This window comes from Pithys albifrons, chromosome 9 (genome assembly GCF_047495875.1).
Source record: "Pithys albifrons albifrons isolate INPA30051 chromosome 9, PitAlb_v1, whole genome shotgun sequence".
In the NCBI taxonomy this organism is placed as follows: domain Eukaryota; kingdom Metazoa; phylum Chordata; class Aves; order Passeriformes; family Thamnophilidae; genus Pithys; species Pithys albifrons.
The window spans coordinates 32,776,997-32,798,511 of record NC_092466.1 but is presented as its reverse complement, the minus strand read 5'-3'; the positions used below and the strand labels follow the sequence as shown (position 1 = coordinate 32,798,511).

At 43.5% G+C, this 21,515-nt stretch overlaps 1 protein-coding gene across 5 annotated transcripts in view; it reads left to right on the top strand.

Moving 5' to 3' along the window:
* Positions 1-21,515, top strand: part of LOC139675769 (catenin alpha-3) — a 183,992-nt gene that overhangs the window by 88,398 nt on the left and 74,079 nt on the right. For all 5 annotated transcript variants that reach the window (XM_071563844.1, XM_071563842.1, XM_071563847.1 and 2 more), the window contains one exon: positions 8,874-9,025. In XM_071563844.1, the coding sequence (XP_071419945.1) occupies positions 8,874-9,025 (152 nt within the window). The remainder of the gene's footprint in view (positions 1-8,873; positions 9,026-21,515) is intronic.

Sequence of the window (21,515 nt, the reverse complement as noted above, 5' to 3'; positions counted from 1 at the left end):
ATCCTGAAGAATGTTCTTTTTGATATAACTGTTACTGAGTTGGGTAAGACAGGGTTTCTCTTGTAGGGCCAAACCAGAAATGCAGGCTGCAGTTATGGTCACTGCACTGAGTGCCAGCAGCCCCTTCACATTCTTGCTTTGAATCCTTTGAGAGAAGAACCTCTAGAGGTTTTGTCACCACGGCCACAAACAAGCTGCCCAGTGGCATTTCACCTTCTGCACCTCGCGGGTTTGCTGCTCTCAAATGATTCTATGCTATGACTGAACATACTCCTTAAACATCCCTCATGCCTTTGTCACTCTGGATTGAAATCTGTCATTAGTGCAGTGCTCAATAGTGAGAGCTTGGGTGCTCTCTGACACAGCTGCAGCATTTAGAACCTCATTTCAAACCCACTGCAGGCACTGGACCGACGCCACTCACTCTGCTGGTTGTTATACAGGCCCTGTGTCCCCATTCATTGGCACTGGTGTTACTGGGAGCAGCCAGGGGCCCAGGGCACCAAGGGGGCACAGCAATCTTAGTGTCTGCCACAGGGCAGTGTTTCTGAATCATTCTGAGGCTTGGCATTAATATTAAATTTAGAGGCAGTATTTTTCTGGCACTGTGCAGAAAAATATCTTTCCTGCAGTTGATGCTGTTTATTGGTATTTAAGAACTTGAGGGTTTTGGCTACCAAGCTGTAGCTTTCTTGTGCTTGCTTCAGCAGTCTTCCATGAAATATAATTATTCTTGATTAAATTATTTCACTTATTCCAAGTTGTTGTTATATTAGACATAGAACTAAAATGCAGTGTGATCATTTTCCCAAATATGTTTTGCCAAAGGACATTTTTTCTTTTATGTTTTTGCTATTTGCTAACATATATGTCAAAAACATGGTCTCTGATTTTGCCTAAAAAAGGTATTGATTTCTAATGTTTCCCAGTGGAATATGCAATTTTTTTGGTCTTTGGACCAAAAAAGAGCATGGAATCTTTCATCCTTTGGGATTAATTCAATTATGTTTGTTAGTTGATGCTACACCCAGTGGGAACCAGATTTATAAAAGGACAGTATTTCTAGTTATTTGTAAAAAACCCTGACTACATTTCAAAATTGTTTTGATTGTTACCTACTGCTAATATTTTGAAGACCAACACCTTTTCTCTATGGTTATGATGCTGGGAAAACATGGCTTAGTTACATGTTCTGATCTTCTGAAAGTGGCTCAGTTGTTTGTTTCCTTCTTTCCTAACTTACAGGATGACTGGGCTTAAATCAAATTCAGGCATTCTATTTTCCTGATACTTTGGGATGAGTCTGTTGCCCATCAGCCCCATGGAAGTTTTTGTTGTTTGCAGCCTCAGTTTTGTTGAGACAGGACTTTGAAATTTTATGTCACTTGAATTTAAACATTATGGAAGTTCTCCCTACAGCCCTGTAATTCCTGGCCTCAAGGTCAGTGTTTTGGGTGGATTTTCCTTTCTTGTTGCCTGTTTCCTCTTGAATGGTTGGTTTTGGATGAGATTTTTATTAAGATAACAAAAAAATAGTCTTGCCTTGAAATATCCCTTTATATACTTTGCCAAACATTCTTATTGCTTCAAATTTCATAGGAATTAGTAATAAACATAAAATTAACAAAAACCCCATGTAATAATACTCAGAGTAGCCTGACTGGTTTAAGTTTTTTCTAATTGACACCATTCTCTAGATGAAACTGTAGATAGCAGAATGCTTGTTCAATACAATCAAGTTTCACAGAGAGAGGGGGTTTTGGGGTGGTTTTAATTTTATGTTTTATTAAACTCTCAGGATTTCTCTTCCCCATCCAAATTACTGAAAAGCTGTTCTCTGCTCAGCTGGTCTCTCTTACATACAATGAAGGCACTCCCACCAAGAAGACCTGAATTTACTCTTACTGTTTTTATGGTATTTTCTGTGTCCTGTTTAGTACATTTGGCAAATCCCAATTTGGTAGTATTTGGTCAGCAGCCTGTAGGAACTGCCTGATGTGTTAGTTGTCTCCTTGCTCCTGCTGGCCATGCTTTGGCTTTTTTTTTGTTTGTTTTGGTACAAACTTAGGGTATTTACTAATCCATCTGTATCTACTGTTTGTATCTGTGTCACTCTGTTTTGTGCAGAGGCCTCTACATGAAGACCAGAGACTTCAGCTGGACTACAGAGGGTCATGTTGTTCCAGATGTGAACTGAGTTTGGGAGCAGTGATGTTTCCACAGCTCACAAATGCTGTGCTATAGCAGGGCACTGATGAGATCAGACAGGCCCACATGGTCCACACTGTCTGCTAAGAAAAGAGAAAAAAATTCTGAAATTCTTCTCCAGTCTGGCCTAGGGGGAAATGTCATTTTCATCTGGGATCTCATGGTCAGTCTGTCCTTGAGCATGGCAGCAAAATGCATTAGGTAGAGGACTTCAGAAAAGGAGGATTATGGAAATGATTTAAAGTATCTTTCTGCTCTTTTGAGTGCTGTGACCTGCCTCTAACAAATGCCTCATACAGGGAGATCCATCTGCCCCCTCAAACCCAAACCCAGAGAAGACCCCATAGAGCCACCACTGCAGCCTGAGCGATGGTGTGGAATTGCAGGCACTGCCTCAGTTCCCAGGAGCAGTGTCAGGTGCATTGTCCAGGCTGTGGGGGGAGCATTAGCTCAGGGGGAGTGCAGAGATTCCAAAGGCACAGGCAATCCCCTGCACATTGGAGTGACAGGGACTTGTGTGCACCCAACTGTTTGGTGCAAATGGAAATAACGCGGCGTTTTCCAGGTAGGAAGTCGAGTCGCTGTCATGGGTGTGTTTGAAGGAGGAATAAATTAGGACCTTTTCTAACTTAAAAGCAGCAATTTACTGGCTTGCCATTCATTAATAATTCACACTGCCAGTAATTAATCTCACTCATTATCAGTCTTTTCTCATGTTCAGAACAGCTAACTCTTCAAACTCTTACCCCAATTAGCTGTGAAGATCTAGCCCCACAAAGCTGCTGTCCTGTGTTCAGCATGGCTTACAGATAAATACACATGTAAAGATATACTTGTAAATTAACATTTATGCTCTGCATTTATTGATAGCTAGATAATTCTCTAAATACTTATTTTTATGGATATATACATACTCAGCTGTGTGCTTGATGCTTATGCCCTTGCTCTGGCAGTTTTGCAGGTTGCCTGTACACAGTTGCTGTATGCACATGGCTGAGTTACAGAGAAGCAGATACCAATTAGATTTTGATTTTACTATGGAGTTTCTTTTTTGGCGCATCAGACCTCTGCCTTGGCCACTTTGTGTTGTATTACACTTTGATTATGGAAAAACTGTAACATGAAATACTAAATTCACAAGGACAATTTGTAGATCTTTGAGCTCTAAATAGTCAAGGTGAGGAAAGGGGCACAGTGTGTGATTCAGAGATCCTTTCTCTGATATATTGGCCTGGGATTGAGACTGGGAGAAGGAACATGAGCTATTCCAGATGTTACAACTTCCAAAAATCGTGCTTGTTACCAAAAGAAGTGATTAAATATAAATGGTGCTATTTGAAAAAGTGAAAGGGGTATGTCCAATGCAGTTGGTCACAAAACTCTTCTACTCTACTCACAGAATCATAGAATGGATTGGCTTGGAAAAGACCTCCGAGATCATCAAGTCCAACCCTTGGTCCAACTCCAGTCCCTTTACCAGATCATGGCACTCAGTGCCACGGCCAATCTCAGTTTCAAAACCTTCAGGAATGGGGAATCCACCCCCTCTCTGGGCAGCCCATTCCAATGCCTGAGCACTCTCTCTGCAAAGAAGTTTTTTCTGCTCTCCAACTTCAATTTGCCCTGGCAGAGCTTGAGCCCATCGTGCCCCCTTGTCCAGCAAACTGATGGTGTATTGGCTGGTGAGATTCAAAAAGTGAAACAAAATAAAGAAATTTCAAATAAAGCCCGTGTCCTCGTGCTGGGCCCTGCAGGTGTGCCCCAGAGCCCGTGTGCTCCTGCTGGGCCCTGCAGGTGTGCCCCAGAGCCCGTGTGCTCCTGCTGGGCCCTGCAGGTGTGCCCCAGAGCCCGTGTGCTCCTGCTGGGCCCTGCAGGTGTGCCCCAGAGCCCGTGTGCTCCTGCTGGGCCCTGCAGGTGTGCCCCAGAGCCCGTGTGCTCCTGCTGGGCCCTGCAGGTGTGCCCCAGAGCCCGTGTCCTCGTGCAGGGCCCTGCAGGTGTGCCCCAGAGCCCGTGTCCTTGTGCAGGGCCCTGCAGGTGTGCCCCAGAGCCCGTGTCCTTGTGCAGGGCCCTGCAGGTGTGCCCCAGAGCCCGTGTCCTTGTGCTGGGCCCTGCAGGTGTGCCCCAGAGCCCGTGTCCTTGTGCAGGGCCCTGCAGGTGTGCCCCAGAGCCCGTGTCCTTGTGCAGGGCCCTGCAGGTGTGCCCCAGAGCCTGTGTCCTTGTGCAGGGCCCTGCAGGTGTGCCCCAGAGCCCGTGTGCTCCTGCTGGGCCTTGCAGGTGTGCCCCAGAGCCCGTGTGCTCCTGCTGGGCCTTGCAGGTGTGCCCCAGAGCCCGTGTGCTCCTGCTGGGCCCTGCAGGTGTGCCCCAGAGCCCGTGTCCTTGTGCAGGGCCCTGCAGGTGTGCCCCAGAGCCCGTGTGCTCCTGCTTGGGCCCTGCAGGTGTGCCCCAGAGCCCGTGTCCTTGTGCAGGGCCCTGCAGGTGTGCCCCAGAGCCCGTGTGCTCCTGCTGGGCCCTGCAGGTGTGCCCCAGAGCCCGTGTGCTCCTGCTGGGCCCTGCAGGTGTGCCCCAGAGCCCGTGTCCTCGTGCAGGGCCCTGCAGGTGTGCCCCAGAGCCTCGTGCTGGGCCCTGTGTTCTCATGGCCACTTCAAAGCTGCCTTTGTAAAACTAGTTCTTTATTCTTCATCCTGCTGGGAGCTCTCCAAATTTTGTCCAGTCTGCTCAAACCATTCAGCAGGTTGTTCACAGTGTTTGCACATACAAACATTGAAGCTGAAAGTTTGCCCATTTAACACAACTTGTTTTTCTTGAGTTAGTCTGTGTATTCATAATCCTCCACATCTGCTCCCCTTTCTTTTCCTCTGCATGGTCTCTCATTGTGTGGGAACTGTGGATTTCCAGGTTGAGAGGAGCAGAGAGAGAACCATACCTGCTTATATCATTCCAACAAAAAGACAGGGAGTGAGACCTGGGGACTCTTCTGCAGAGGTGACACACCACCAAATAGTCACCTTTTCAGTAATTGAATATAAGAATGATGAAAAATACATAATTTGTGTTCCATTTTTTATGAAGGTGATTCTTGGTTGTTTTTTTTTCCCGTGTCAAATATATGAAACAGTTTTGTTTATGCTTTTTCCTTTACCTCCGCATAAAACCCATAAATATTTTAAATTAAAAAATAAAATTAAAAGTCACTATTTTCTGATCAGTTCCAGGAGGTTCTGTTAAGGTGTGTTTTTTTATTAAAACATTCTTCAGGTGATTGTTGCACACATGTGGACAGTTTAATTGAGGAGGGTGTTGCTCTTTCAGTCTCCAGCCCTCTGGGTGGCTGCTGGAGCATATTAGTCACTTAACACAGCTTAATTAAAGGGTGCAAGCACAGTGGCTCATGCTCCCACCTGTTGCCCCTGGCCTTCTGCAATGCTGAGAACGTTTCCCTGATCATTTTGTTATTAAAAATAACAGGCCCAGAGTTGCTAATTAGTATAAAGTGATAAGTTTAGTTTTCTGTAGTGCCTCGTGTGTTGGTGGCACCCAGATGTAGCCTGAGAGTCAAAGGCTGGGCCCTGGTGCTGTTAAACATCAGTCAGGATTCGTGAGTTGGGTTGGATTGGAGATGGCAAAATCCAGCAAATTTATTAGAAGACTAAGAAGACATGGCCTGCAAGGAAAAGTGGACAGTATGATTTAAAAAAAATTAAAAAATAGGGAATTTATGATGAATTTTAAAATGAATAAATTTAATTTCAGAAAGAGCACAGAATGTGTTTTTGGTAGCGTAAAAATCTGTAAATTAGTTTGGGGACTTTGAATGTTATGATTATGAACACTATTGATATTTTCCAAGACATCCTCCTTTCTACACCTTCCCCCTCAGGAAAGGGGAAAATATAGATTTCCATATTGAAAGTTGCTCTTTGTTATTTGTTGAGGGAGAAACAAAACAGAACAAAAATAAAACATCCAAATAAAACAACAGCAACAGAAAAAATGTCAAAAAATCCCCACAAAATTCAAATAAAAATTAGGTTTCCTTCAAAAATATTTTAATATTAAACCCACAAAAATATAATAATACTTCTTATTTGTTTAACACATGATTTTTTTTATTTTTGCTTACAACTTGCATAATTTTTCTTTATTTATTAGAGACTAAAATCTTTTCCACCTGTTATCACTTGCATTCACTTCTCTGCTATATTTAGGCTGCCTAGTGAAACACAGCAAAGTACAGCAAATAATGCACATTATTGGTGTAATCCTAGTCCACTTAATGCAGTATTTCAGAGGGATGCCTGGGCCATACAAGATTTATGAAATAAAGTATTTTTGATGCTCCTGATCCATAGATAAGAACTCATATTTGCACCAAAACACTCATTTTTTTTTCATTTTTTTTTAATTTAGTCTTTTGGTTGGGAACTCAAAACTCAGCTAAACCACAGCCAAGGAGTGTTGGATTTGGGGGACTTGTCCTGCCATTTATGGGGTAAATGACAAAGAAATAAGAGCTGTTGGATAACCTTATAATAGCCCAAGTGTATGTTTTTGGTTCATTAGCAGAGTAGTGTGTATGTACTTTAGACTTACAGCTTAATCTTGTGTTTCAATTGTCTGTGTGAGAGTGACACTGATGAAAAGCCACCATCTCAAAGGGAGGGAGGGCACTGAGATGATGTTTCTGTAACCAAGTGCAGCCTGGGTTTTAGTGCTGGCTCCACCAGTAGCTTATGAGCTGTGGGGTGCATATTTGCATTGAATTCTTTTTCATAAGCGATGTATTTATTCAGACAAAAAAATCACTGAGATAATGAGTTTGGCCTCAGGAGACCATCAATGTGGAATATGGATGGGGTGTAGAATGCAGCCTGAAGAGCTGACTGACTGTTCCAGTGGGAATCCTGAATTCCTGGAAACTTCTTGCATCTCCTTTGTGGCATTTTTACAACAGACAGAGATAGAGAAACCTGAGTGTTTACTGATGTGTAAATATATAAGGTGATTGCTTAGTTCAAAACTGCCACACTTCCAATTATTTTGATAGTCTGGGGGCCAAGATCTTTGTTTAACAGAAAAAAGAAATTCTGAAATGGTATGTTTGTTTCTTTGACTTTTTTTTTCCCCAAAAAAGCACTAAATAAATAGTCAGTTGCTCTCCTTCATTATTCCTTCATTTGGTTGCTAATGGAAAATGTACCTTGTCTTTTTTCTGTACCATTTAAGAACTCTCTTTCCACTGACCTTTTCAGAAGGCAAGGTAATTCAAGTGATAATCTGAAGAGGGAAGCATTGATTTCAAAGCCCCTGCTTCTCAAATTAAATGGAAACTACTTGTCTCACACTAGTGGGGACCTGTTCTACAGCAGAAAGTGAACCTTCCCACTGCCACTGAATTACCTGAAGTTTGTTGTTTCTGAGAACTGACACATGAAGTAACTGTTGTGCACTCTAGAGGGAAACAGCTGTGATTGAACAGTGATGTTACTTTAATTTAAGAATGAATTTAAATGTCTCCAAGGGTTATGTGGCTTTCTCCATTAGAGTTATGGATTGAAGCATTACTGGGGCATCTTTCCTGATATTTAAAGTGTATGTTACCAGGTTTTCTAACTCAGAAATTCATTTGTCTTTGGCTGCAGCTTTGTCTGCATGCAAATTTATGATATACTTTAAAATGTGCCTGAAATGCTGCACACTTGAGGTGTTAGTGGTGTTGCTTTCATGGGGCATGAATTTGTGAATTAAAAAGTGTGCAATTGTGGAGTAAGGGATGAAACACCTACTGTATGAAACCAGCACACTGACTGACAAAAAGCTTTAGTACCACAAGGTAGTTATGTTATTATTGAATATTACAGAGGTTGAATTTTACCCTTTCGCTTTCAATTTCTTTTCTGTCTTCAGACTCCAAGTGACAGGAAATAAGTTGCTGCAAGTGTGTTTGATCTGTGCTTGTTTGAGGCCCTTCTGTGTGTGATGGATTTTCCATCTGCATTCTTTTTGCACTCTGTGTGTTGGGTTTCCTTTGCTTCAAACTGATGCGAAGGACCAAGGGAGATGCAGTGGCACCAGAGCACAATGCAGAGTAAGGCCATGGGGAAACAGAAGGAAATCCTCAGGACATTCTGGGTAAAGCACAGGTTAATAGCAACCTGGCTCAAAATAAACAGTTTGTTTGAGTCAATCAGACAAGGTAAACTGCTGTGGCAAATTCAGGTTACAACTGCGAGACTTCTTAATTCAAAGAATAACCATCAATCTTTTGGTAGCTCTGTCTCCATTCAGACTGAAAGCAGATTCTTAAGCAGGAGAAGTTCCAACTTTGAGCCAAGTTATTCATCCTGATTCTTTGGGTGAAATTATTGTTGGAATCACCAACAATTTTTTACAGCTGCTTCCCCAGCTCCTGTTTTAAAACTTCCTTGTTTTTTGTAGTGCTGTATAATCACCCAGAGCTTATGTGCTCACCATGGGCATTTTTATCACTGAGATAAAAGTTACAAATGGGTTTTCACTTAAAAGTAGCCATGCTATTACTGTAATGCTTTTTAAAATAAAGTTTTAATCAATGTGAGGTGATTTGCCAGAAAGAAAAAAAATTGACATGTTCTGTTGTTTTTGCACTTACTGAATTTTGGGTTTGTTTGTGTGTTTTGTTTCAATAGTGATTCCAGAGTTTATTAGTCAAGTAAATATTGCCCTGGAGAGCTTCAGCAGGAACACAGTTCATCTGTTTGATGATAACCGATTTGTGGATGTTTCTAAGAAGGTGTATGATGCCATTCATGACATCAGGTGCTCAGTCATGATGATTCGGGTAAGCTTTTAATTTGTTGGTTTTTTTTTAATATTCCTTTCTAAGGTAGTTCATGACATCAGAGAATTCTGAAGGAATTTAGAACTGTGTAAGTGATCAATGCTCCTAAGCTCATATCCAGGTTAAACTGTGCAAAGTGATTAAAATGTCTCATCTTTATTGCACTTGTCAATTGGGAAATTATTTACTGAAGAAAGCTCTTGAACCATCCAACATCTTGCCCATACCAGTAAAAGTTTCTGTGAGCTGGATTTGTGTGGCCAGAGAAACCAGACTGAGGCTTATCCTCTGTCAGGTCTTCTGATTAGTTCCTGTTCCACTGGACATGGGTTAAGAGGTTTGATTAGGGTGTCTAATTTTTTTTTCCTGGATAGTCAAGTTTCATTTAATGCCTGTATTGCTCATCCCACCTTCCTTAGTGAGTCAGGGACTCTGATTTTAAGATTACAAAGCTTCTCTGTCTGTTCCTCAGTGAGATCTGAACCTTCTGTATGTCCAGATTTCTTGGGCTTGAACTCCAGGTGATGATGATTGACTTTCTTTCATGGAGTTTTTAATTTCTGGGAAATGCAACAAAGCTTCAGTCAGTGTCTTTGAAGAGGCAGACACAGCTCTGCAGGAATCTCTGTATATTCTTAGTCCTTTGTAACGTGTATGTGGAGAGACCTCAGGAAAGGATGTTGTATCCCCTGTATTTCTTTCTGAAGCATCAGGGGAGGACACTTTGATGAGAAGAGGCTGTGGGCAGGCCCAGTGCCCAGTGCAGTGTGCTGTGGAAGTGTCTGGAAAATCGTGACTCCCTGCACAGCACCACAATGGACAGTGTTACAGGAAGGTTTCTCTCAGTGCCATCTTGCACTTGTGCTTTGCAACTCCTCACAAAAACTCACGAGATTAAAAAAAAAATCATTGAAAAGGACAAGTGCAGCTTTCTACTTAATGGATACCATTATCCAACCATGCTCATGAGAGGGGTTTCTTGTGGTTTGGTGCAATGTTAGCCAGTCCCTGCACCATCCCTCAGAGGTTCTCCCTGCCAGCACAGAGGGAATGCTGAGGGAACCCTGGCATTCTTTTTCTAGGGATGTATTTGCATTCCTGACTAGCCACATTCCAGACAAAGCCAGTTTCCTTTCAGTGCCTGTAAGAAGCTTTAGCAAACTGGTGGTTATTCAGATGTCCTCTGTTAGCACAGCAGCCAAGGGGAGCAAATCCAAGTGTTCTGTGCCACCTCCCAGGGGTTACTGATACACCACAGAACAACAGGGCTGATTACAGGGCATTGCAAGGCTGAATCAGGGCAAGGAGCTGTTGATCAAAATATGATTGAGAAATGTACATAAACAAGGCCACTCACTCACAGCAGGCAATTTTTCAATATCGAAGTAGAAACTCTCCAGATCAGTTCCTCAGGAAGCATTTCAAGCGTGTAATTACACAGAGGGAATGTCTTTAAAAGTAGAGCTCCTAACTGTAAAATGCTCCCCAATACTAGAGTTAATGCAAATTATCAGCTGTGCTTTTCAGTGTCCAAGTAGCACCATAGATACATAGAACACTCATGCCAGTCCTGCAGGTATAATGTGAGTAACACCTGAGAGCAGCTGAGCAGTGGAGGGTGTGTTGTGCTGCTGACCTGGAACAGGAGTCCCTCTGGAACTGTAGGATGCTTCCCTTGGGATGCTTTGCATTGTTTCATTTTCCAGGATTACCTAATCCAGGGGTAGCTGTTGATGTGAAATCACCAGATAGGTGATCCAGGGCATATCAACATTCCTCAGCCATTTTTTGACTATTTAAACATCTGACTTTATTAAATTGTAGAGACTTGTGAGCTTGATTTTGCACAGGAACATTTGGACTTTATCTGGATAGCATTTGAGTCAGGATATTGATGTTACAGAAATAGATTAAAGCAGATAGTACAGTTAAAGGCAAGAATTCTGCCATGTGAAATACATAGAAAAGTCAAAGGAAATAGGCTGGCAGCTTTTGAGGCAATATGTATTGAATGCTGCATAATTAAAGATCAATCCTAGAACTTCTTTTAAAAAAAGAGCTGCTGTATGAAGGTGCTTTTACTTGAAGAATATGAGACAGCTGGATTGCATTAACAGCTAGTAATATCCCATTAGGATATTAAACACTGTGGAAAGTAATGACTTCAGATGAATAATAACTCCTGCTAGCTGGAGCAGTGATAGTCATCCCCACAGAAATACAGCAAGAGCAGTGGAAAATGATTCACCAAGTCCAAAGTTTGACCAAATTCTTTGTTTTTATTGGAGGATAAACAAGTGAACAGCTGTAAGATTTTCAGAGACAAAGAAGAGGGCCAGAGGTTCATACACTGCATGCAAAATGCTGTTGCTACACTCAGGTTGATGGCAGCAGTGAGGGAGGAACTCGTGTGCCATAAATTTATGAGAGGTGGAAAATTTACACTGAGGTTGCAGTTCCTGTACAGTGCATCATTTTCATGCATTTCTTTAAATCCTGCCAGCTGAAGGTGTATTCCATGTGCTGCTTCTTTCAGAACTCTGGCATGGAGGTCCTCAGAGTTTATGGTGTCAGGTTTTTGAGTTTGTTTTGCACACTGTGCCTTGGTTTGCATTGCACAGCCATTCTCTGCACCGTTTGGTTCGTGATCTCCACGCCCTGAAAAACTGAGGCAAAGCACTCATTTTGCTTTTCTATCTTACCCAGATACTTTTATTTCAAGTAGATTCCCCATCTCCATCCCCAATCCATTCCCTCTGTTTCTATTTCTTTAGCTAACAGTCTTCTACAGTAGGTTTTAATTTTCTTTGAAAAGTCAAACTCAGTTTAGCTACACTTTAAGGTATCTACAGTATAATGCTTTTTAAAATCTTTTGCCTTCCTTAGAATACTCCTGGGATGGGTTCCCTTTCCCTTCTTTTGTTGGTTGCAAATTCTTTGTGAGTTTTCATTCTGTTTTAAAGAAATGTAAGAGTTCATCCTTAGCAGAGATTGTGAGCTCTTTGGTAACACTTGATTTCTCTCAGTAAGAGACATCACAGCAAACTACATTCTCTTACACCCAGCAGAGTTACAGGAATTTTCAGAACTTGGAGCTCTTGGAAAGGAAGACAGCAACTGGTGAGAGCCTTTCAGCCAGTTAAGGAGTGTCTAGTTTAAATTCTGCCTTGGCTGTTATTACTGACAGAGTTCTCCTTCACTTGCAGGGTTTCTGCCTGTTGTCTCTGCTGTGGTACAAACGAGTCAGACCCTGTCAGGTGCAGGCAACAGCAGACATGGATTGAATCTCTGTTTTAAAGCTAGAGAAAACTAAGCAAAGCAGGGAAGCATTTGAGGAAAAAAACCCATTTACTGCAGTCTTTTAATTGTTTTTCCAAGAGAGCCCTGAGACAAAGCACAGTTCATGTGGCCTTGCTAAACTTCATTGTGGCTGGTCTGAAATACAAGTGATGCTAACCCATTACACACATACATTGGGAAGTCTGAGAAATACCTTCTCCTTCATTTATTTTTCTGTCCTATCAACTGCACAAGAGGTAGAACTTCTGCAGCAGGAGTTATCCACTTGAACCTGCACTTGTCAGAACTTTCTGATCATTTCTGACCTAAGCAGGTCAGAGCTGACCTTTCTTTCCTCAGCTCCTTGTCAGCTGAAGTCCTGCCATCCAAAGATTGATACATCTGACGCACTGTGACTGAAAAAGAATATGTGATGTCTTTAAGAAAGAGTAGAAGAAATACCTGTTTTCTGTTAGGGATAGTTGGACACCTGTTCCTTTTTCAGGATTTTACCCTGAGTCACTTAAAAGACATTGGTGGGGAATCACAGAATGGATTGGGTTGGAAAGACCTCCGAGATCATCAAGTCCAACCCTTGGTTCAACTCCAGACCCTTTACCAGATCAAGGCACTCAGTGCCACGGCCAAGCTCAGGTTAAAAACCTCCAGGGATGGGGAATCCACCCCCTCTCTGGGCAGCCCATTCCAATGCCTGAGCACTCTCTCTGCAAAGAATTTTTTTCTGCTCTCCAACTTCAATTTCCCCTGGCATCGTGCCCCCTTGTCCTATTGCTGAGTGCCTGGGAGAAGAGACCAACGCCCACCTGGCCAGAACTTCCCTTCAGGCAGTTCCAGACAGTGCTGAGGTCACCTCTGAGCCTCCTCTTCTCCAGGCTAAACACCCCCAGCTCCCTCAGCCTCTCCCCACAGCACTTGTGCTCCAGTCCCTTCTCCAGCCTCGTTGCTCTTCTCTGGCCCCGCTCCAGCCCCTCAGTCCCTTTCCTGAACTGAGGGGCCCAGAACTGAACACAACACTCAAGGTGTGGCCTCCCCAAGGCAGAGTCCAGGGGAAGGGTCACTGCCCTGGGCCTGCTGGCCACGCTAGTTTGGATCCAGGCCAGGATCCCCTTGGCCTTCTTGGCCACCTGGGCACACTGTTGGCTCCTGTTGAGCTTCCTGTCAAATGCTGTGTTTGTGCTGCAGAACCCAAGGAAGAGATGAGTTAGAACTGCTCAGTGCCAAGATCTGCCATGCAGGGAAAAGCTTCTGAGAGCTGCTTGTCTCTGCCATATTACTTGGCTTTTTAATGTTTCAAATCAGCTTCACCAACCTTGAGGTACCATTTTGGGAAAACTTAACTCAAGGCACTATCCATCATAGGTTATATTTCATATCTTAATTTATGTGCATATATATTTTCCAAAAATGCCTGTGTTCTTTACCCCACAGTATACCTGGGAAGTCATCTCATACTGTACCAATACATACTTGCTTAAATTTACATCTGTATCAGCATCATAAGCTCAGTCATCATTATTATGACTCTACCTTGCAGATGTCTTATCAAAATTCTCTGTACTGCAACAGTTTTGAGGCACAGTCAGCACACATTGCAATTTAACATGCTGACATTTTTTAAAATGCTAATTTCCATTTAGTACCAGGGGAGTTTGTGTTCCCAAATAAATAAAGCCAGTCCCTCTTTTCTGGCAAACAACTACACATATCAATTTGCTTGTATTTCATGTTTATGTACCATGTAACAAACTCTCCAAGGTCTCAAAGTTTCATTAGTTTAAGGCCTTTAATTAATCTTCAAGAAATCAGATGACCATTCTGGTTCTCTGTGATAGTGTTGCTGATTTTGTTGCTTTATGGAGCAAAAAGCTGCTCAGCAGATTCTGTGAATAAAACCCATCTCTTGTTTTCCTTAAAAATTTCATCTTTTTTTCTTGAACTTGTGGGCAGGATGAAATATCTCTGGTTTGGAGTTGCCACAGTTGCCATAACAAGCAATTGTTCTTAAAGGCTGAGATGCTGTCACAAACCCCCCTTTGTTAGTAGAAATACAGGTAATTTATTGATTTTTAAACCAGATAGTGTGTTCACATCTTAGGTGGAGGGGAGGGAGACAGAAGAGGAAGAATCCCATGCTCAGCCCTCCCATCTCAGGGCAGTGGAAGCCAGAGCACAGCCAGGGTGTTATTTCACTCCTCCTCCTCCTCCCACATCTGCAGGTCCCCTTTGCTTAAACTGTTGAATCAGAGTCCACCCACAGCACAGTTAGGAAGTGATGGACTTGGTTTTGTTTGTCTGCTTTTGTTAATGAAAGGCAAGAGAAACAACCTGTGTTTGTGCTCCTACATTCCTGCACTTTCAGACTAACAGGTGTAACTCTACAGTTCGTTGTGTCTCCTCCTGACTGCTGCCCCTGTTCCCATGCCCCAGGCATTCCCTGGGGTTTACAGGGAGATTTCTGATCTTAGATTCTGGGTTCTTTTTACATATAAAAGAAATAGTGGCAAGAAAAGTAAGTGCCCCCTTTATCCTCATATGTGTAGTTCCAAAATAGTCCTTTTACATCCGTGTGCTACATTATTTCTATACAGAGTTACTATGGAATGGAAAACTGAGATCAGCTCAGTTGGTTAAAACTTGGTTGTAATAATGCCAAGATCATGGGTTCAATCCCCTGTATGGGCCATGTGGGTCCCTTCCAACTCAGAATAGTCTGTGAACTCTGTCTGTGAAAAAAAATGTAAAATATCAAAAGCAGCTGTCCCCTTCTGAGCAGGATTACACAGTGCTCTCTTGTTGGACATGCTGGAGGAGCAGACTGTCTCTAATTGCAAGTATAATAAGCTTGTGAGAAACCACTTGATGTTGTCAGGCCAGGTCTTGTGTACAGGTCTGATGGTGAAGGCTCTTTCCTCTCCAAAGCAGCAACTCACATGCACCATCCAGGTGACCCTGAACACGACTGAATGGAAATGGGTGTTTGGAATTGCAGCCAGGAACTCACCACTTGGGTAGTACCATGTTCAAGCCTGTAATTATTGCATGTTAACATGTATTGGTCCCCAACCCTCCCCTTTTAAATTCATTTAACACTGTTCAGGTGGGGTTTATTTTTATCAAAATATTGTGGTCAGTGGAGCCTTCTTTCTAAGGCAGAAATACTGTCGGGGAGGGGAAGGAGCAGAGAAGTGTGTGTGGAGGATCACAGAAGGGAAGGACCTCAGGAGATCAGCTGGTCCATCCTCCTGTGGAAAGCTGTGTTACCCAGGGCCCTGCCAAGCCAAGTCTGACTTCACTGTTTGATTTTCAATTTTATATATCAGTGTTAAGACAGTGATGGAGAATTGATGGGTCAGAAAAGCAGCAGTGCATGCTAGAGCTTACTTACAAAACCAAGCTGCTTGCTACATTGCATGAAACTACTGTCTGTAATACTTCTACCATTGTTTGCTGTGTTTATGCCTCCTTGCTTACATTCAGGATGTGAATGCATGACCCATCTTTTTCCAGTTAAAAATGGAATTTTCCTAAATCTGCCTTAGAATCATAGAAGGGATTGGGTTGGAAAAGAGCTCCGAGATCATCAAGTCCAACTCTTGGTTCAACTCCAGACCCTTTACCAGATCATGGCACTCAGTGCCACGGCCAAGCTCAGTTGAAAAACCTCCAGGGATGGGGAATCCACCCCGTCTCTGGGCAGCCCATTCCAATGCCTGAGCACTCTCTCTGCAAAGAAGTTTTTTCTTCTCTCCAACTTCAATTTCCCCTGGCAGAGCTTGAGCCCATCGTGCCCCCTTGTCCTATTGCTGAGTGCCTGGGAGAAGAGACCAACGCCCACCTGGCCAGAACTTCCCTTCAGGCAGTTCCAGACAGTGCTGAGGTCACCTCTGAGCCTCCTCTTCTCCAGGCTAAACACCCCCAGCTCCCTCAGCCTCTCCCCACAGCACTTGTGCTCCAGTCCCTTCTCCAGCCTCCTTGCTCTTCTCTGGCCCCGCTCCAGCCCCTCAATCTCTTTCCTGAGCTGAGGGGCCCAGAACTGAACACAGTTCCAGATTGTGAAGTGTCAGCTAATGGAAAAGATGTTGTGCTGGTTTTTAAGAAAGAAAGAAAGAAAAAAGCTTTATGGATACATCATGTGTAAAAATGGTGTTTTAGTTGAGCCAGGCTGACACAGAGAGCAGTGGTGGAAGTGTCAGCTGCACGCTGTGTGCATGGCCAGACACGTGTGCAATTATCCACCCTGGCAAACCTGGCTTGTCTTCAGCCCAAACTATACAGCCTTAGGCATCATGCAAGGCTGTGAATTAGGAACTTCTCAGCAGCAAATTGCTACATGGCTTACCATTGAAATCTCCCAGTGCTGGGATTGCTGGTTCAGACTGGGCAGTCAATATGCTTTGTACAGAAATGGATGGCATGAACAGTTTTGACTTCATACTGCTTTAAATGTCAATTCTCCCCTGTCTAGGGATTAAATTACATTGCAGCTGTCACACATGATTATGCTTTTAATTGTTCACAAAATTATCCCTCTCTTTCAGGAAAGCAGAACTTTCCAGAATGATTTGATAACTCTGGTTTAGTGGCTCATTGGAAACTTATGCACATAACAGGACTTTTTCTGGAACATTAAAATCTTTTCTGGTTTTTTTTTCCTTATAGCAGGAAAAAGTGATGTGTATTCCTTCCTTGCCATTTGGTGCTTACTGTCTAATATAAATTATATTCCCAGAGAAATGGAATGAATATTATTCTGTTAAAAGGGAAGGACTGGATTCCTGGAACTAAAACTGGGAGGCACAGCATAAGTGTTACAAATCATAGATACTCCATTAAAATGTGCATCCTGCCACATGGTTCACTGGAGTATAAGAAATGCAAGCCTGGAAGTGGAGACTGCAGGCTCTCAGTAGTGTTGATAGCTCAGGCTATAGTTCTGCTTCTGAAATCAGCCTGTCAGTGCTGGTGCCAGTGCTGGCTCAGAGATCTTCATTGCTCAGTGCACATCTGGCCTTGGATGCCTTTACTGATTGTCATCATCTCTGAGGTCCGTGGCTTAGTTGGAATTTCTCAATTGCCATTATTTTCACTGTGGAATCAATTTACCTGGTGGGATGGATTGTTTTAGCATGACACAGGAAAGCAATGAGGTGCATGACAAATGTATGTAAGTGGACTTCAGAAAACTAATGGTGATTATAAATGTGTTAGATTGTGATCTCAGCGTTGCTGGCACAAGAGTGGAGGAGCAGTGCCATGCTCTGAGTCGTTCTGTGCTTTGATGTTGGTGTGACAGTGTAAGATCTGCTCCTCCTGTTGTGCATGGCCTTGCTGACAAAGCACTGTGACAGTGGCAAAGGTTTGGGATTAATTACTTCCTTATTTAACCCTGAGTTCTCTTCGTTTATATTCTTGTAATTCTTTATTTCCTTACCATTCCATAAGTATACTTGAGTTCAGGTTCTGCTGTTAATGATACTTCCTGTTTTTTGTTGTTGTTTGCTCTTTGGTTTTGGTTTTGTTTTTTTTTCCTTGTTTGTTTTTGACATCACTTGTGAACTTGAATCACTCCAGATTATTTTCTGGGAAGTGTGCTCAGAGTTGGAACACAGGAAGGTGGGAATACCATGAAAGGAGTCGTAGTGATAATGGGAGACTGACTCAGAACAACCAGAAACCTTGAAAGAAAATTCTTTGGATAATTAAAAAAAAAATCCTCCACTGGGCTTGACAAATGGAAGATGGTATTTTTAAGTACTGTTTATTTGAAAAGATTCTGTAGAGGTTGACAAAACAGATACTACCTAATTACCTGAGAAACCCTGGGACTTAGAGCCTATTCTTAAGGAAGAGAGACAAGAAACCCTTTATTATATTATCAGCAGAGCCAGTCCTGTGAGTACCGAAGTGTGTTGCAGCAAGGGAGTGCTGGGCATCATCTGGCACAGGGGCTGTGCTGGAATTGCTGTCTGAGAGCACCATTCCTTCAGTGTAACTCAGCACACAGCAAGAGGGCCTCACAGGTAATTGTTATACCAAGGACTCCACTTATTAAGGAATTGGAGCAGTGTCATTAACATAAAAACAGTTTGCTGCTCCAAGGGCCTCGTGCCTCCAAGTTCCTTATGAAGTGTCTGCATACAGTGATTATAGAAAATACAAGAAAACCTGATTATTCAGCAAGCTGGGCTGAATTCTTTTGGAAAGTAGAAGCCTGTCTTTTTTCCTGAACATGGTCCAGCAGGAAATAACACATGAGAAATTATCATGTGGGCCAGCTCGATTAGCCTTTGAGATATCCTGAAATCTGTTACAGTGTTAAATTCACCCACTAAAACAGTCATAACTTTCATGTTATGGTACAGCAAAGCATAACCGTGTGAAGTAGGAAGAGCACAGAGCTGCTGGGGACTGTGCTGAGTGAGGCAGTGCCGGGCTGGGGATGCCACAGGTGCAGTCCCGTGTGCCCGAGAACGGCTTTGCCAGCCGTGCCTGCCTCCTGCCGGCAATCTGCTCCCCTTGTGGCAGTGTCAGCAGCTCTGCTCTGTCGGGACATGGCCGGCACACACAGTGGGTATCCCCGTGCCAATCTGCTCCCCTTGTGGCAGTGTTAGCTGCTCTGCTCTGTCGGGACATGGCCGGCACACACAGGGAGTATCCCGTGCCAATCTGCTCCCCTTGTGGCAGTGTCAGCAGCTCTGCTCTGTCGGGACATGGCCGGCACACACAGGGGGTATCCCCGTGCCGACAGTCTCTCCCCTTGAGGCAGTGTTAGCAGCTCTGCTCTGTCGGGACATGGCCGGCACACACAGCGGGTATCCCCGTGCCAATCTGCTCCCCCTGGGGCAGTGTCAGCAGCTCTGCTCTGTCGGGACATGGCCGGCACACACAGGGGGTATCCCCGTGCCGACAATCTCTCCCCTTGAGGCAGTGTTAGCTGCTCTGCTCTGTCGGGACATGGCCAGCACACGCAGGGGGTATCCCCGTGCTGACAATATCTCCCCTTGAGGCAGTGTTAGCTGCTCTGCTCTGTCGGGACATGGCCAGCACACACAGGGAGAGCCAGATTCTAAATGAATAGAAACCCAAGTATCAGACATAGTTATTATTAAGCAAATAAAGAAGAGACATGACAATTTGTGTGCTGCTTCAGTGAGGAAATGCCAAACAGCAGACAGGGGTAGACTCTTGCAGCACACAGGTGTGTGCCTGAAGTGATGTGAGATCGCACCTGTGTGAGTGGGGAGCTCAGTGTCAGTGGGCAACACAGAAACATTTGCCTGTCCCCTTGGGAAGCAAAGCCAGGAGGACAACTGGCCCAGATTTTCAGCAGAGCAGCACCAGTGGAAGATGTGAATTAATTTACCAATGTTGGGGTTGGTGATTAATCACTTATTGCTGAAGTGGAACCAGTCCCCAGCAGAGATGAAACCCAAATTTGTGTCTGCCCAAACTTATCCTTCTCTTTCCATGAGGTTGTTCCATTCAATTAATAGAGACTTAAGATTTGCATCTTAAAGTGTCCACCATCTCAGCCTTGGCTGCCTGATTTTCTCTTGCTGTTTAGAGGAAACCCAGAGGTCACAAAGCAGATGACTTGCCTTAGTTGCCTTTTGCCCACAGAAAGGATCTGCATGAAGGGAGTTATTTTTTCCTGAATGAAAAGATCATTCTGTCTGATAGTGTTGCTGCTGTATTGTTGGTTTTATTTCTGTGTTTGGGTTATTAAATGGCATGTTAAATTGCACCATGCATTTGTAGAACATACTGGCTTTATAATTCACAGGACCATTTTCTCCCTATAAAATTATCTCCTGTCTTTCACCTGGTAGAGTAAAATTCAGATGAAATTTTAGGTTGTGCTTAGTTCATCAGTAAATATCTTCTTTTTCTCCTGACATTTTCTATTCCAGAAAACTCAATAGCAAGTGTTACCTGCAGCCTGGATATTTGGAGATGTAGTGGTTCAGTCTTACACAGGCTGTAGGATTGCCAGACAGCTCAAGGTGTGGCAGGCAGCTTTCACCTGGCATGCTTTGGGTTTAGGCCGTCCCTGCTCCTTTTTTGTTTATTCTTGGGTATCTTGATGAGATCTGAGGTTCATCTACTGCCTGGGGATGAAAAAAAGTTGAGCTTTTAATTGCCAAAAAATACCCTCCTCCATTCAGCAACCTGAATGAACAGCTTACCACAAAGGTGTGGGACAGCATTCTTTGAGGAATCGTGGTGTTTCTTTGTGTCCTCTTCATTTGCTTTCCTTCCTCTCCTTTTTTCATTCCTTTTCCATTTTCTCTCATTACCTCACAGTTTGTCCTGTGTTGTTGACATGCAGTTTTTCTTCTCCTGCCTGATACTGAGGCAGAATTGTCTCTTGTAAGGCATGGAAACTGGAATTCCCACTGAGTGCCAGTCTCTTTGGAAAAGGGTAACTGGTGCATAAATTCTGATTTTTATCTTAACTAAAATAACTACTGTAATCAGGTACAAACTCTAAAGATACTGAGCTATGCACAGAAGTTTCATAACAGAGTAATCCAATTAAAATTTTTGTTAGAAGGGAGGACACAGGCACTGAAAGCTACCTTGGCCTATCATGTAGGTTAGAAGGAAGATATCTGAGCACAGAGGTGAAGGCCAGAGGCCCATGTTCATGTGTCCTGATGTCTCTCAGTCTGTGTACTTGGTGGTTTCTGTGTGCTGGGATGTCATTTGAGCTAGACAGAAGGAAGTGGTGCCATGGCTCTAATCCCCCTCAGTCTCACTGCCAAAACTTCTGCTTTTTTACCCACAAAGGGGCATTATTCCATCAAAGAAGTAAGTTTGATTGTTTTGATTATTTTGGTTTATTCTTGATAAATCCACTTTTGCTGTTACTCAGGTTGTTTCAAGTTTATCTTTCTTTTAACAGCATTAAAACACACAGTGTCTTCTCTCTATAATGCCGAGCACTGATGAGGAGGCTGCTCTGAGTAGCTTCTGCCATTTCATAGAGGCCCAATCCCTGGTCCCCCAGCTCACAGGACATTTCTGCTTTCCTGCTGCCTTACACTTTGTGAGCTGCAGGTTAATATAAGTGAACAAACAGCCAGGCTTTGAAGGGCATAGTTCATTCCTGCAAGGGGTATCCTTGCTGTCCCACAGCTCTGGCTCACAGAGACAGGAGGACACTCACCAGGGCTGTGTTCCCACCCCA